Source organism: Natator depressus, chromosome 1, assembly GCF_965152275.1.
Source record: "Natator depressus isolate rNatDep1 chromosome 1, rNatDep2.hap1, whole genome shotgun sequence".
In the NCBI taxonomy this organism is placed as follows: Eukaryota; Metazoa; Chordata; order Testudines; family Cheloniidae; genus Natator; species Natator depressus.
This window is the reverse complement of record NC_134234.1, coordinates 46,259,948-46,272,255: the sequence shown is the minus strand read 5'-3', so window position 1 is coordinate 46,272,255 and position 12,308 is coordinate 46,259,948. Positions and strand designations below refer to the sequence as shown.

The 12,308-nt window shown below is 41.5% G+C and overlaps 1 protein-coding gene across 1 annotated transcript in view; it reads right to left on the bottom strand.

Moving 5' to 3' along the window:
* The window catches only part of MTUS2 (microtubule associated scaffold protein 2), a 470,923-nt gene that overhangs the window by 294,961 nt on the left and 163,654 nt on the right, over positions 1-12,308 (bottom strand). Inside the window, exon 2 of the mRNA XM_074959063.1 lies at positions 2,023-4,623. Coding sequence (XP_074815164.1) covers positions 2,023-4,326 — 2,304 coding nt within the window. The 5' untranslated portion in view covers positions 4,327-4,623. The remainder of the gene's footprint in view (positions 1-2,022; positions 4,624-12,308) is intronic.

The window sequence follows — 12,308 nt, the reverse complement described above, 5'->3', positions numbered from 1 at the left end:
AGTTATAGAGGTGACTTAGCCTTCTGGCTAGGCTACATAATGCAACCCCTTCCAGGGTAACAAAAGTCCAAAGTAAAACACCAACATCAGTTTTCCACTCCGGACCTGTGCCAGGCAGAGCCCTTCTCCACAGGGTCTGACTGTTCCATACCACAGTCTTTGGCCCTTCTCTTGGGCTCAGCTTCCAGCCCTCCTGGGCTCTGGTCAGTCCCTTTCTCTCCCCTTACTAGCAAGAGTAGCTGCATCCCCTCATAGGGTGACAGCTTTGGGAGAACACACACCTAACCTCTACTGTGGCTTCTTGACCCTGGGAACCCTAAACTACTGGGCTATATGCTACATAATTCAAACTCTAGCTCGTTCTACCTTTCCTTCTTAGAGCTTCTTCCTACGTACCAGCCTGGCCTCTCTGAAAAGTCTTTTTCCTCAAGTCTTTTCAGCTCTAATCCTCAGCTAAAATTCCTTTCCCCTGTGAACAGTGTATCCACAGCCCTTCTTTCCTGGGGCTGTACTTTAATCCTGGCATGCCTCCCTGGCCCATCAAGATTCTGGTTCTACCCCCTCAGAGTCATCTCTCCTGACTCTTGGCCTTCCCCTCCACTGAGCTAAGAGTGGTCCTTCATAATGCTCAGGAGGTGGTCACCTGATTCTGGCATTTGGCCCCCCTTCCCAGCTTGGTCTGCTGATTCTTCCGGAATAACTGAATTAAAGGTGCCATGTTCTAGAACAGGGTTGGCTGGCCCCAGGGCCCACTGTCCTTAGCTGGACAGACCGCCCTGTTACAGCACCTGAAACTAGTGGATACTTAGGCCTTAATTTCTGTGCCTCAGTTCCCCATCTGTAAAATGGTAATAAAAAATATCACCTTACTTGACAGAGAGTATTACAAAAATAAATTAATATTTGTGAAGAACTCAGATACCATGGTGATGAGTGCTACCAACAAACTCATTAGAAATTAATAATTCCATCTTCAAAGAGGGGTTTGAATTGTACGTGGTTAATAAGGCCAGGGCCACACAGTGAACAATGAGGATAAAACAAAATCTTGAATAGCTGCTCAGACAGTGAGCACCTTTCATCCTGTGCACTGGGAGTGTGTGTGGGGGAATGTGGAAAAAATAGTATGTGACCATGTAACGACTGTATCATAATGTACCACAAGTCCCAAGTAAGGGGCAGTAAGTAGCTGTCCCTCAAACTAACCAGGGACCCAACTGTGACCCCTGCTTGCCCACTCCCCTGCCCTTCTGCACTGGAAGGGGTGTAGTGGCACAGAAGCAGTCTGTAACTGACAATGGGGGTAGAAGGTGAACCGTGATCTTGCCCAGAGTGACCAAACTGGAAGCAGACATCTTGGCAAGGCGGTACTGAAAGGGCCATAGGGAATTCAGTTATCCTCTGACTGCATTGAGAAACAGCTGGGGAAACGAAAATTCTGTTATTTTGAGAGAACGGTTAATATACCCATCCACTTCAAAATGAACCAAGACATAAACATTTTACTAAACATTATAAATTGTCTTACAGCAGCTTTGAAAGGCCCTGTTTTTCAGTTCATCCAAATGAGAGGCAAACTCTTCTAGTCCTACTGCATGTCAACAGTCCAGAGCTCTTGCTGGACATACCTGCCAACCTTCCTCTGGAGGAGGAAAAGCCCCTGTTTACCAGCAAATAGTGACCATTTTCTTCAGCTGTCTCTTCAAAAGGCTTGCCTAGACCCATGTATGTCAATGGAGTTAAGAGACAGGCCTTTCTCTCTCTCCAATGTTCCCATTTATAGCTTTCAAATATCAGGGGGTGACTGTGTGCTTCTGGGAAGCACTGTGACAGTACAATGACAGCTTCCAGCAACAGACTATTCGTCGAAACAGTTAAGGAAATTTGTTTACTATGCCCACATATATCCCAGTATTGATTTATTGTTTTCAGGTTTTACAGCCAATCTCTGCTGTTTTCCTCAAAGAAACAAGCAAACAAACAAACGTCAATAGGTATAAAAAGAGGTGGTTATCTCCTTACCTCCTGTAAAAACTTTTCACTCATTTGACCAAAATGATGCCCTGGGGGTTTAATGCCAGATACCACGAGTCCTGAACCATAGATTCTTGGCTTTTGCAAGTCGGGTTTAAATTTGTCATACAGAATGTTAGATGGTTTAATGTCCCCACCACTCAATATCTGCTGTTCTTTTGCCATGGGCATACCGCACACAGGGGGACCATAGGGCAGCTCAGTTGAGGCAAAGGAAGGGTCAAGATGGTCTATAGACTGAGGATTTCTTCTAATGTAAGTGATGATCTTAGGTCTCACATGTTTGGGTTTGGGTATGGGAGGTTTTATCTTGATGTTTTCTTCAGGCTTTTCACTGCCGTCGCTCTCCACATCACCTTTGGCTGTAAGGGAGCCCTTGGAATGGACAAGGATTGGTTTGGGGATTCCACTGTTGGCAGCAGTCTTGATAGGCACTTTAGGGGATATGTTTAACAACTGGGTACTGTCAATGGGAGATAGGACTGAGGAGGGTGACAGCTTGTCAACATGAAGTGAATAAAGATCCTTTAAATTGCTGTTTGAAATCGTGGGCTGATTATTAACATTCACAGTTGCCACTGGGCGCAAGGAAGTTGGGACACAGAAAAAGGCATCAGCCCTTGCTGAAATTTTATAACTCTCTGATGCTTCATCTGAAAGATATTTCTTTGCAATAGCTGTCTTTTTATTCTGAACTGAAAAGCTTGTGGTTTCCACATCATTATTCTGGTTGTTTGGCTGTTCATTTGACATTGTTTCTGTACTAAGCACTCTGTGTTGATCTGAGAGATCAGAGGCAGACATTGTGGTGTTTTCAGTGTTCCCTTTGACTAGCATCAGTTTATTCTCATTAACTTTCATGGTTTTGCTGTAAGGAAGACTAACGTTGTGTAGAAAAGATATATGCCCATCAACTGTCTGAATGCAACCTGTACCAGCTTCAAGTAAGTTTCTATTTCTTGTAGGTGTCAGTTTGCCACTGGATTTGCTATCATCACTAAGAGGAAATACAGATCCAATTTCTTTGTCTGTTATGTATTCCTGATGACCTCGATTAGCTGCCCTGTTTTCATCATTACTACTTCCTCTTCCTAACCCAGGGCAGGTGTTATTACCACTTAGTAGTCTGTCCTCAGCATAGGCTACCACTTGGTTTAAGAGCGGATCCCCTACTTTACTACAAAAGTCTTGAAACTGGGGAGCTTGCATTTTGGACACTTCAGCTCCACATCCTTTCTTCTCTTGTACTAATGTACTTTCTTCTCTTTGACATCCTAGAAATTCTACCAACATAATTCTCTCAATTTTTTGTTGACAAATATTCTTAGATGGTACAAGTGGTGGATTTTTTAGCTCCAGTTTTTTACTCTTATCACCCTGACCTAATTGTGCTTCTGACTTACTAGAGACTTCACTGGGCTTACCACTTAAATTTAGATCTACGTGAGTAGGATGCAGTGTGCTTTTACTGTTAACATTTGGTACATCTTCCACATCCATTTGGATCTCCGGAATATTTACTTTCTTGTTTTCTGAGGTAGATGGTTTTGAAGAAAACACTGTATTTTCCTCTGAGGTATTGTCAAGTGGATGAAAAACCATACCTAGAAAATGATCCACTGGTGTTTTCTGTGATTTCTCAGTATCACCAATCAAACGATGTGATGTATCAATGGAATCCAGTGATGCAGAAAGTGAACGTTTACACGACACACGTTCTTTTGAAAATGCTTCTGTTTTAGTAGAAAATTTACTTGATCTTCCCAAAGAAAGCCTTTTTATTCCTTCAGCTTCCATGGTCCTGATCATTTTATCCTTAGAAATATGCCGGGTAAATTCATCATCATCTTTTGAAAGAACCCCTGAACTGGTGTCATTTGCACTGCTCTTCAAATTAGACAGACTTTTTCCTCGGCTAATTGGAATTTTCTTTGAAGTATCCTTAACTTCATCAGTCCTGTAATCTTTATCCAATTCCTTGTTTATGGTAGGAGGCAACCTAAATTTTTGTACATTGATGTCACAAATCTGAGATTCCTTAAAGACCAGAAGTTTATTCTGCTCTGTATCCAACTGCATAATGTTCTCTGACCCACCAGTATGCACACTTCCAGGATCAGCTGTCAAATCACATCTCTTGACCTCCCCTTCAGTGCTTCTGTCCTTTGTCATAATTTGGTTGGCATTTGTATCTCCCATACTTATTATGCTTTCATTGTTATTTTTTATTTCATTTCTGTTGTCCTGCAGCTGGGTGTAACATGGCTCACTTGGTACCAGTGATGCACTCATTTTGAAATTTCAGGTGACTGCTTTTTTGACAGTCCTATTTAAGGAGCAAGCTCTCTCTTCAACCAGTTTAACTATTATGCATGCTTCAGTTAAGGATTTAAATTACAAACTGATCAGTAGAAAATTCTTTCTCAAGCTGTTTGAAGTCTTGTTAGATTCACATTTTTATGCTGCTTCAATGGCTTTCACAGCAGCTTCCTGACTTGAGAAATCTTTTTGACATACAGTAGAGATTTATTTAAAGCAAGATATATACATTAGGTTCCCTCAGAATGAGAGCCAGTTAGTCCATTTAACCTATAAGGGAAGAAAAAAAAGTTCCATTAGGTCACGGGGCTTAAAAAAAACCCACATATGTTGTTAACTCAAATGATGTCACTAGCAATACTCACTGTTGCATCCGCAGATTAATGTCTCATAACACTCTATGTAAATTTTCAATTATTGCTAATAACAAATATTTGTAGACCATGGCCTGGTGTACACCAGAAAAGGTGTATCATCATAACTATGTTGGAAAGGGGTGTGATTTGTGTGTGTTATACCCATATAAGCACTAGTGCGGATGTAATTATATCATAGCTTTTTTCGCTTCCCATACAGGAAAAAGCTACACGGGTATAAGCACTTGTATACTGATATAACTGAGAGAGTTATGCCACTTAACTATCCCAGTATAGTTAAAATGACAACACTTTCTAGTGTACACAAGTCCTGAGGAACAAAATTCTGGCAACGTCAGGAAAAGTTTACTTGGCTTCCCTCCCTCCCCCAGATGGCAGCGATACACACGCTAAGGCTATATCTACTCTAGGAGCTAGGGATGGGCTTCCATGCTTGCAGACACATACCCATGCTAGCTCAACAAGAGCTCACGTGAGCATAAATAGCAGCCGTGGTGGCAAGGGTAGCTGCAGTGGAGGCATGGCTTAGCTGTGCCAAGTGCGTTCCCACCAGTCAGGCAGGTTTGTAGTTGGCATGGCTAAGCCGTGCGGCCGCTACCACGGCCAGTGCTGCTGCACTACTACTTTTGGCATATTAGCTCAGATCTGAGCTAGGACAAATATGTCTACACAAGCTGGAAATCACACCCTTCGTTCGTAGTATAGATGTAAGCTATGTTACAGCCATCAAAGCAGGCCCTCCCTGACTTTTTGTAGGGCGCTCAAAGGGAGCAGGCATCCTCTGTCAACTGCAATGGCAGGAAGACAGCTTTCTACACTTGTGTCCTCACATTTTATCTCAAGTAATTCAAAAGTAATTATTAATATGAATAATGTTTAACATGTAATAATATGTGCATTTGGAAAACTAGAAATGAGCCAAAGCTGAAAAACTGAGACCCAGATTTGAAACCACCACCTTAATACCCTAAGATATTGAGATTCCAGTTAGGAGGTACTGGATCAGCCCATTTTGGAGATAGGCTCTATCTATAACATCTGGATGCAAGTTTAGGATGGAATTTCAAAATCCCTCTAGACTCAAGGTTCCAGTTCAGCTCATTATACAAAAAGGCCCTGATCCTAACTTTCAGATCAGAGTGCAAGTCCAGATTTGTGCACGTGTGCACACACACACAGACAGACACACGGTTGAGTTTGGATTCCAGTTTCTGGCTCAGTTCCCTCTCTAGAACAAACATTAACTAATTACATTAATTCATGAAACAGAACATTATATCAGACCTCCATTTCAATATCACAGAACTGTGTTATTATACATCTTATCCTTGGAGCACTTTAGGATATGAATTTTAAATTAATGTTATGTTCTGCCCTTACTCCCAGAGATTAAATTATTGAACTGATTGTAGATATTTAAAGGTTTTATTTAAAATTTGGACTTTCTCCAATTAAAATATTTTGCAGAATTACAGTACCAGAATTTACACATTAACTGTGAAGGCTAAACTCTCAACCTATAGGGGATGACTCATGTTGCTAAATGGCGACCCTCGGGTTCTCTGGTAGACAGTCAATGGTTAGGGTGCATGGCATCAAAGGTAAGGGATTTTAAAACAAAAAGAACAGCAAGGAGAGCATCAGGGCTTAGAAAAGGATGGGAAAACTCAAATTCAGCCTCTACCCAACATCCCTTCCCTCTTCCTAATTCCATCTTGCCACCTCCAAAAAACCTCAAACACTATACATAATACAATTGCACTAATAAAGAAATTAATAGAGAGGCTTTCTAGCAGAATCTTATTTTCATTGTGTAATTGCTGAGAAGGAATGAAAACCAGAACTGATATGAAGCAATGGGTTTCCTTTCCTCACCACTCCTCCTGGGGTTAGGGAGAATAAAGAGAAGACTATCATAAAAATTACGGTTCCCAGGTATGTAACCCAAGTTAATGCTATGAGTCACTATTTGACTTATTTATTTATATGGTCAGAATCAAAGGTATGAACTATGCTTACTCAGAACAGGTGCTCAGTTGTCAGTGTTCCATGCCTTTTGGGGGGTGGGGGGGCAGAGGGTGGAGGGAGGGGAGCAATGCTATTGTCATAGGTTGATTTGCTTCTGCTCCATTACTTTTGTATAGAATGTATGAACAAAATAGCATTTTAACAAGAAAACAAACAAACAAAACAAAAACCCCAACCTCCTCTTTGTCACTTTACTCTCACCAGTAATGCAGATCACTTTTCAAGTACACGCAAGGAAATATTTTTCTCAAATTTGTACTGTGCTTGCCAAATACAATTTTTCAACCAAATAAAAAACAAAAGCCATATATATTCACCTCTTAGTCAATAAAGTAAACTTGTATTTGCTGAGCATGTGGAATGCACATGATTAATTTTATTGGGCATATGGTTTCCCTGTAGTGGAAAGTCGACCAATCTGACTAAATTGAAGAGATGTGCTCAGGCTTTGTTCTTCAAATAGAACTGTATTTCCCTCAAATGGAAAGCAAAACTGACAAGGACAATAAAATTTCTTTTTTTTTTTTTTTAGTAGTGCGTGATCTTGGTGTCAGATATTTTGCAATAATTTAAGTTAGTTTAAAAAAAACTTTATCATGTTCTCTGCAGATTAGCAGGGATGACATCACTAGGGAATGTCACTCTCCCCCCACACACTCCTGCAGGGAAACTAATAGGAGGAAATCTCTGATATTCCCTCACTGAAATTCTCCCCAGTTATTCTGTCAGCTCACCAGAGGGAGGGGCTCCCCCCAGACAACAAGCAGCAGGGTCCACCACTGAATTCCATGAAATCCCCAGGATCTGATGAATCCCCAGAACCAAAAGAAGACCAAGTACGTTCACACAAAGGCCTCATACCCCTGGGTCTCGGGCGCATCCTGCAGCAGAACTCCAGTGGAGCTACACTGACAGTACTTCTGAAGCTAGCAGCAGCTGTAAGGAGCCCCCTTAAACAGGATCCCCACTGCGAAGGTAAAGGCTAAGATTCAATATTCCCAACGTTGCATTATATACTCTTCCTCAATAGCACAAGGCTGATGATGGACCCCTCTGGCCTTGGGCCACTAACTCCTTGTCCCTTCCCCACTTATGGATTCTCAGACCAAGGGAGAACAATCTAGGCACTACAGCAGCACAAATAAATAAATAAATAATGCAGCTTGCAGGTGCACAATTAGATCGTACACATTTTTAAATGTGCAATTCGATTAGCAGTGTAGCCTCTTGATAGTTTTTAAATAAATGTCTTACAAAATGTTAGAAGGGATATAAGTGAGGTATTTAAGATTGTGGTGGATAAGGTAAACACTAGTTAGTACCCCCTCTTTACACTGCTCCATGATGTGAATACAAGTGGGCACTCAATGAAACTGATGGAAGGTAAATTTGAAAAAAAAAATTAGAAACACTTCACAGAACATGTGCTTATCCTGGAGCATTCACTACAGTGGAACATTACAGAGCTAAAATGAGGTACTCAAACGTCAAGTTTTGGGGCATAAACTGATCACTGATTAATTTACAGCATCAGGTGTTGGCCACTTCCCAAGGGAGGTACCCAATCTACCTCTAGATTCTAAGATCATCTAGTCTGACCTTCTGCATAACATAGGTCAGAGAATCTCAGCCAGTGATTCCAAATCCATCACTTCTGTCTCACTCGGAGCATCTCTTTTAGAAAGACATCCATTCTTGATTTAAAGACTTCCAAGGATTGGAGAACCCACTATATCCTTTTGGTAAGTTGCTTCAGTGGTTAATAACTCTCACTGTTAAAAATGTGTACCTTATTTCTAGTTTGAATTTGTCTAGTTTTAATATCCAGCCATTGGATCTTTTTTATGCCTTCATCAGCTAAGTTGAAGAAACTTTTAGTATCAGATATCTTCTCTCCACAGAGAACCTATATATGGTGATCAAGTCACCTCTTAACCTTCTCTTTAATAAACTACATAACTTGAGCTTAGAATCATAGAATATTACAGTTGGAAGAGACCTCAGGAGGTCATCTAGTCCAATCCCCTGCTCAAAGTAAGACCAACTCCCACTAAATCATCCCAGCCAGGGCTTTGTCAAGCCGGGCCTTAAAAACCTCTAAGGATGGAGATTCAGTCTTTAGTCTTTCACTATAAAGCAGACCCTGACTCATTCTCATGGCTCTTTCCTGAACTCTTCCCAGTTTTACAACATCCTTTTCAATGTGTGGACCTAGATTTAGACACAGTAGGTGAAATCCTGGCTTCATTGAAATCAATGGCAAGACTCCCATTTGACTTTAGTGGGACAAGGATTTCACCCAGTAATGATCTCACTAACACCATATACAGAACTAATGCCACTTCCTTACTCCTACCCAATATTCTCCTATTTATACATCCCAGGTATGTGTTAGCTCTTTTAGCCACAGTATTGCACCATCAACTCCTGTTCAAACGGTTGTCCACCGTGACCCCTATGTCCTTTTCAGAGCCACTGTTGTTCAAGATACAGTCCCCAATCTTGTAAGCATGACATACATTCTTTGATTAGATAGACCAATAGTTGGATTTATGCCATATGATCCCTGTTTCAATAATCGAAAGTTATGCAATGTAAATATAGCTGTCAGGATTATCGACTCAGAAGAATGTGGCAGTGGTGCTGGAATAAATCTTAAGGCTCCACTCTGACTTAAAATATGCTCAAAGCTGTAGGTTTTCTGCAGAACCAATGCATAAAATAGAGATAAGAATCCATATGTTGATTAATAAATATACTGTTTATTCAGGCTTCTGTGATAAGGAATCCAAAACATTTTTTTTGTTTGAGTCAGCACAATAAATATTTTAGGTGACTATGACAGATATATTTGAGCGTATGATTTATAGTTTTGTATTAAATGTAGGCACCTACTGCATCTGATCATTCTAATACAGATAACTTCTATGTGAATAAATTATGTCACTGGGGATTGAGCTGCCTAGCTTCCCCTAAGTGGCATGTCTAACCCTAGCTTCAATAAGCTGTTTGGGAGTCATTAGGATGAAACAAATATCAAGAGGGAAGTGAGGAAGGAGATAAATGTGTCTGAGTTCTTTCTAAATCAACTTGTTAGCAACTGGTCACACACACATAGCTTAAATCACTTCTTGCAGCTCTGGAAGGTCTTAACAATTCCTAAAAGGCAACCTTTTAAACCTAAACTACTGACATTAGATACCAAAGACGGTGGCATCACATCCCCTAGAAGCAGTGCTGTGCAGATCCCAGATAAGGAGTAGGACTGAAAGATTTAAAGATTGGACTTAATACACAGAAGTCTCAATGTGGGTAAAAGTCTCATATTACAATATGAAGCAAGGTAGAAAATGTTTCTTCTGAATTTGTGGGCGTGGAAACTCACGTTATGTTACAGCTCTTGAAATCATGGCAGGATACAATTTCAGTATGCTGTGAAGAAAGTATACAAAGCAAAATAGAGAAGCTGGTGGGCAGAATAAGACAAGCCATCAATCTATGATTACTGGCGGTTCCTATAGGGAAGAGAAAAGTTCTGAAAAGCCTGAGACGCTGCTAAGTAATTTTGTTAGTTTCAGCAACCTCCATTTCCCTCCCAGATGTCTGACTTCAAGAAAGTTCACCTCTGTATATAACCACAGGACAATGATGATTGCTTGTGAACATGTAGCTATTACAAATCCAAACTCCGAATTCCCACTGACCTGAAAGGGAGATTCCATGCATGGAATTATTTTAAAGATTGAACACAGAGGACATAACCACAATTAAACAAAAGGGGTGGGGGAAAAGATTTGAGAAAAAGAAAAATACAGTGGGTGGGGAGAGAAACAATTTACTTTAGAACATTAAAAAATGAGAGAGTGAGATTTGAAATCATAACCCCAAGTGAAAAGCAGCAGAAAATAACGATCAGCTAAAAACAAGGCAAAATAACTGAGGAAAAATATACTTTAAATAAATAAAATATAAAATCTGGTCACCATAAAATCTCATATGGTCACCATAATCCAGTAGGTGGTCATCAAGCTAACTAAGGATTTCTTTCAAGCTGTAACAAGGTCCCTAATCTCACATGCCCTGGCCTCTCCTAAACTTCATTCTTACCAGCTGATTCCAACCTACCACGTGCAACACAAGGAAGAAGGTGAAGGCAGAACTGGAGGATCCTGGGAACTACAGGCCAGTCAGCCTCACCTCAGTCCCCGGAAAAATCATGGAGCAGGTCCTCAAGGAATCAATCCTGAAGCACTTACACGAGAGGAAAGTGATCAGGAACAGTCAGCATGGATTCACCAAGGGAAGGTCATGCCTGACTAATCTAATCGCCTTCTATGATGAGATTACTGGTTCTGTGGATGAAGGGAAAGCAGTGGATGTATTGTTTCTTGACTTTAGCAAAGCTTTTGACACGGTCTCCCACAGTATTCTTGTCAGCAAGTTAAAGAAGTATGGGCTGGATGAATGCACCTTAAGGTGGGTAGAAAGTTGGCTAGATTGTCGGGCTCAACGGGTAGTGATCAATGGCTCCATGTCTAGTTGGCAGCCGGTGTCAAGTGGAGTGCCCCAGGGGTCGGTCCTGGGGCCGGTTTTGTTCAATATCTTCATAAATGATCTGGAGGATGGTGTGGATTGCACTCTCAGCAAATTTGCAGATGATACTAAACTAGGAGGAGTGGTAGATATGCTGGAGGGCAGGGATAGGATACAGAGGGACCTAGACAAATTGGAGGATTGGGGCAAAAGAAATCTGATGAGGTTCAACAAGGATAAGTGCAGGGTCCTGCACTTAGGACGGAAGAACCCAATGCACCGCTACAGACTAGGGACCGAATGGCTAGGCAGCAGTTCTGCGGAAAAGGACCTAGGGGTGACAGTGGACGAGAAGCTGGATATGAGTCAACAGTGTGCCCTTGTTGCTAAGAAGGCCAATGGCATTTTGGGATGTATAAGTAGGGGCATAGCCAGCAGATCGAGGGACGTGATCGTTCCCCTCTATTCGACATTGGTGAGGCCTCATCTGGAGTACTGTGTCCAGTTTTGGGCCCCGCACTACAAGAAGAATGTGGATAAACTGGAGAGAGTCCAGCGAAGGGCAACAAAAATGATTAGGGGTCTGGAACACATGACTTATGAGGAGAGGCTGAGGGAACTGGGATTGTTTAGTCTGCAGAAGAGAAGAATGAGGGGGGATTTGATAGCTGCTTTCAACTATCTGAGAGGTGGTTCCAAAGAGGATGGTTCTAGACTATTCTCAGTGGTAGAAGAGGACAGAACAAGGAGTAATGGTCTCAAGTTGCAATGGGGGAGGTTTAATTGGATATTAGGAAAAACTTTTTCACTAGGAGGGTGGTGAAACACTGGAAAGCGTTACCTAGGGAGGTGGTAGAATCTCCTTCCTTAGAAGTTTTTAAGGTCAGGCTTGACAAAGCCCTGGCTGGGATGATTTAATTGGGGATTGGTCCTGCTTTGAGCAGGGCGTTGGACTAGATGACCTCCTGAGGTCCCTTCCAACCCTGATATTCTATGATTCTATGATTTACGTCCTAC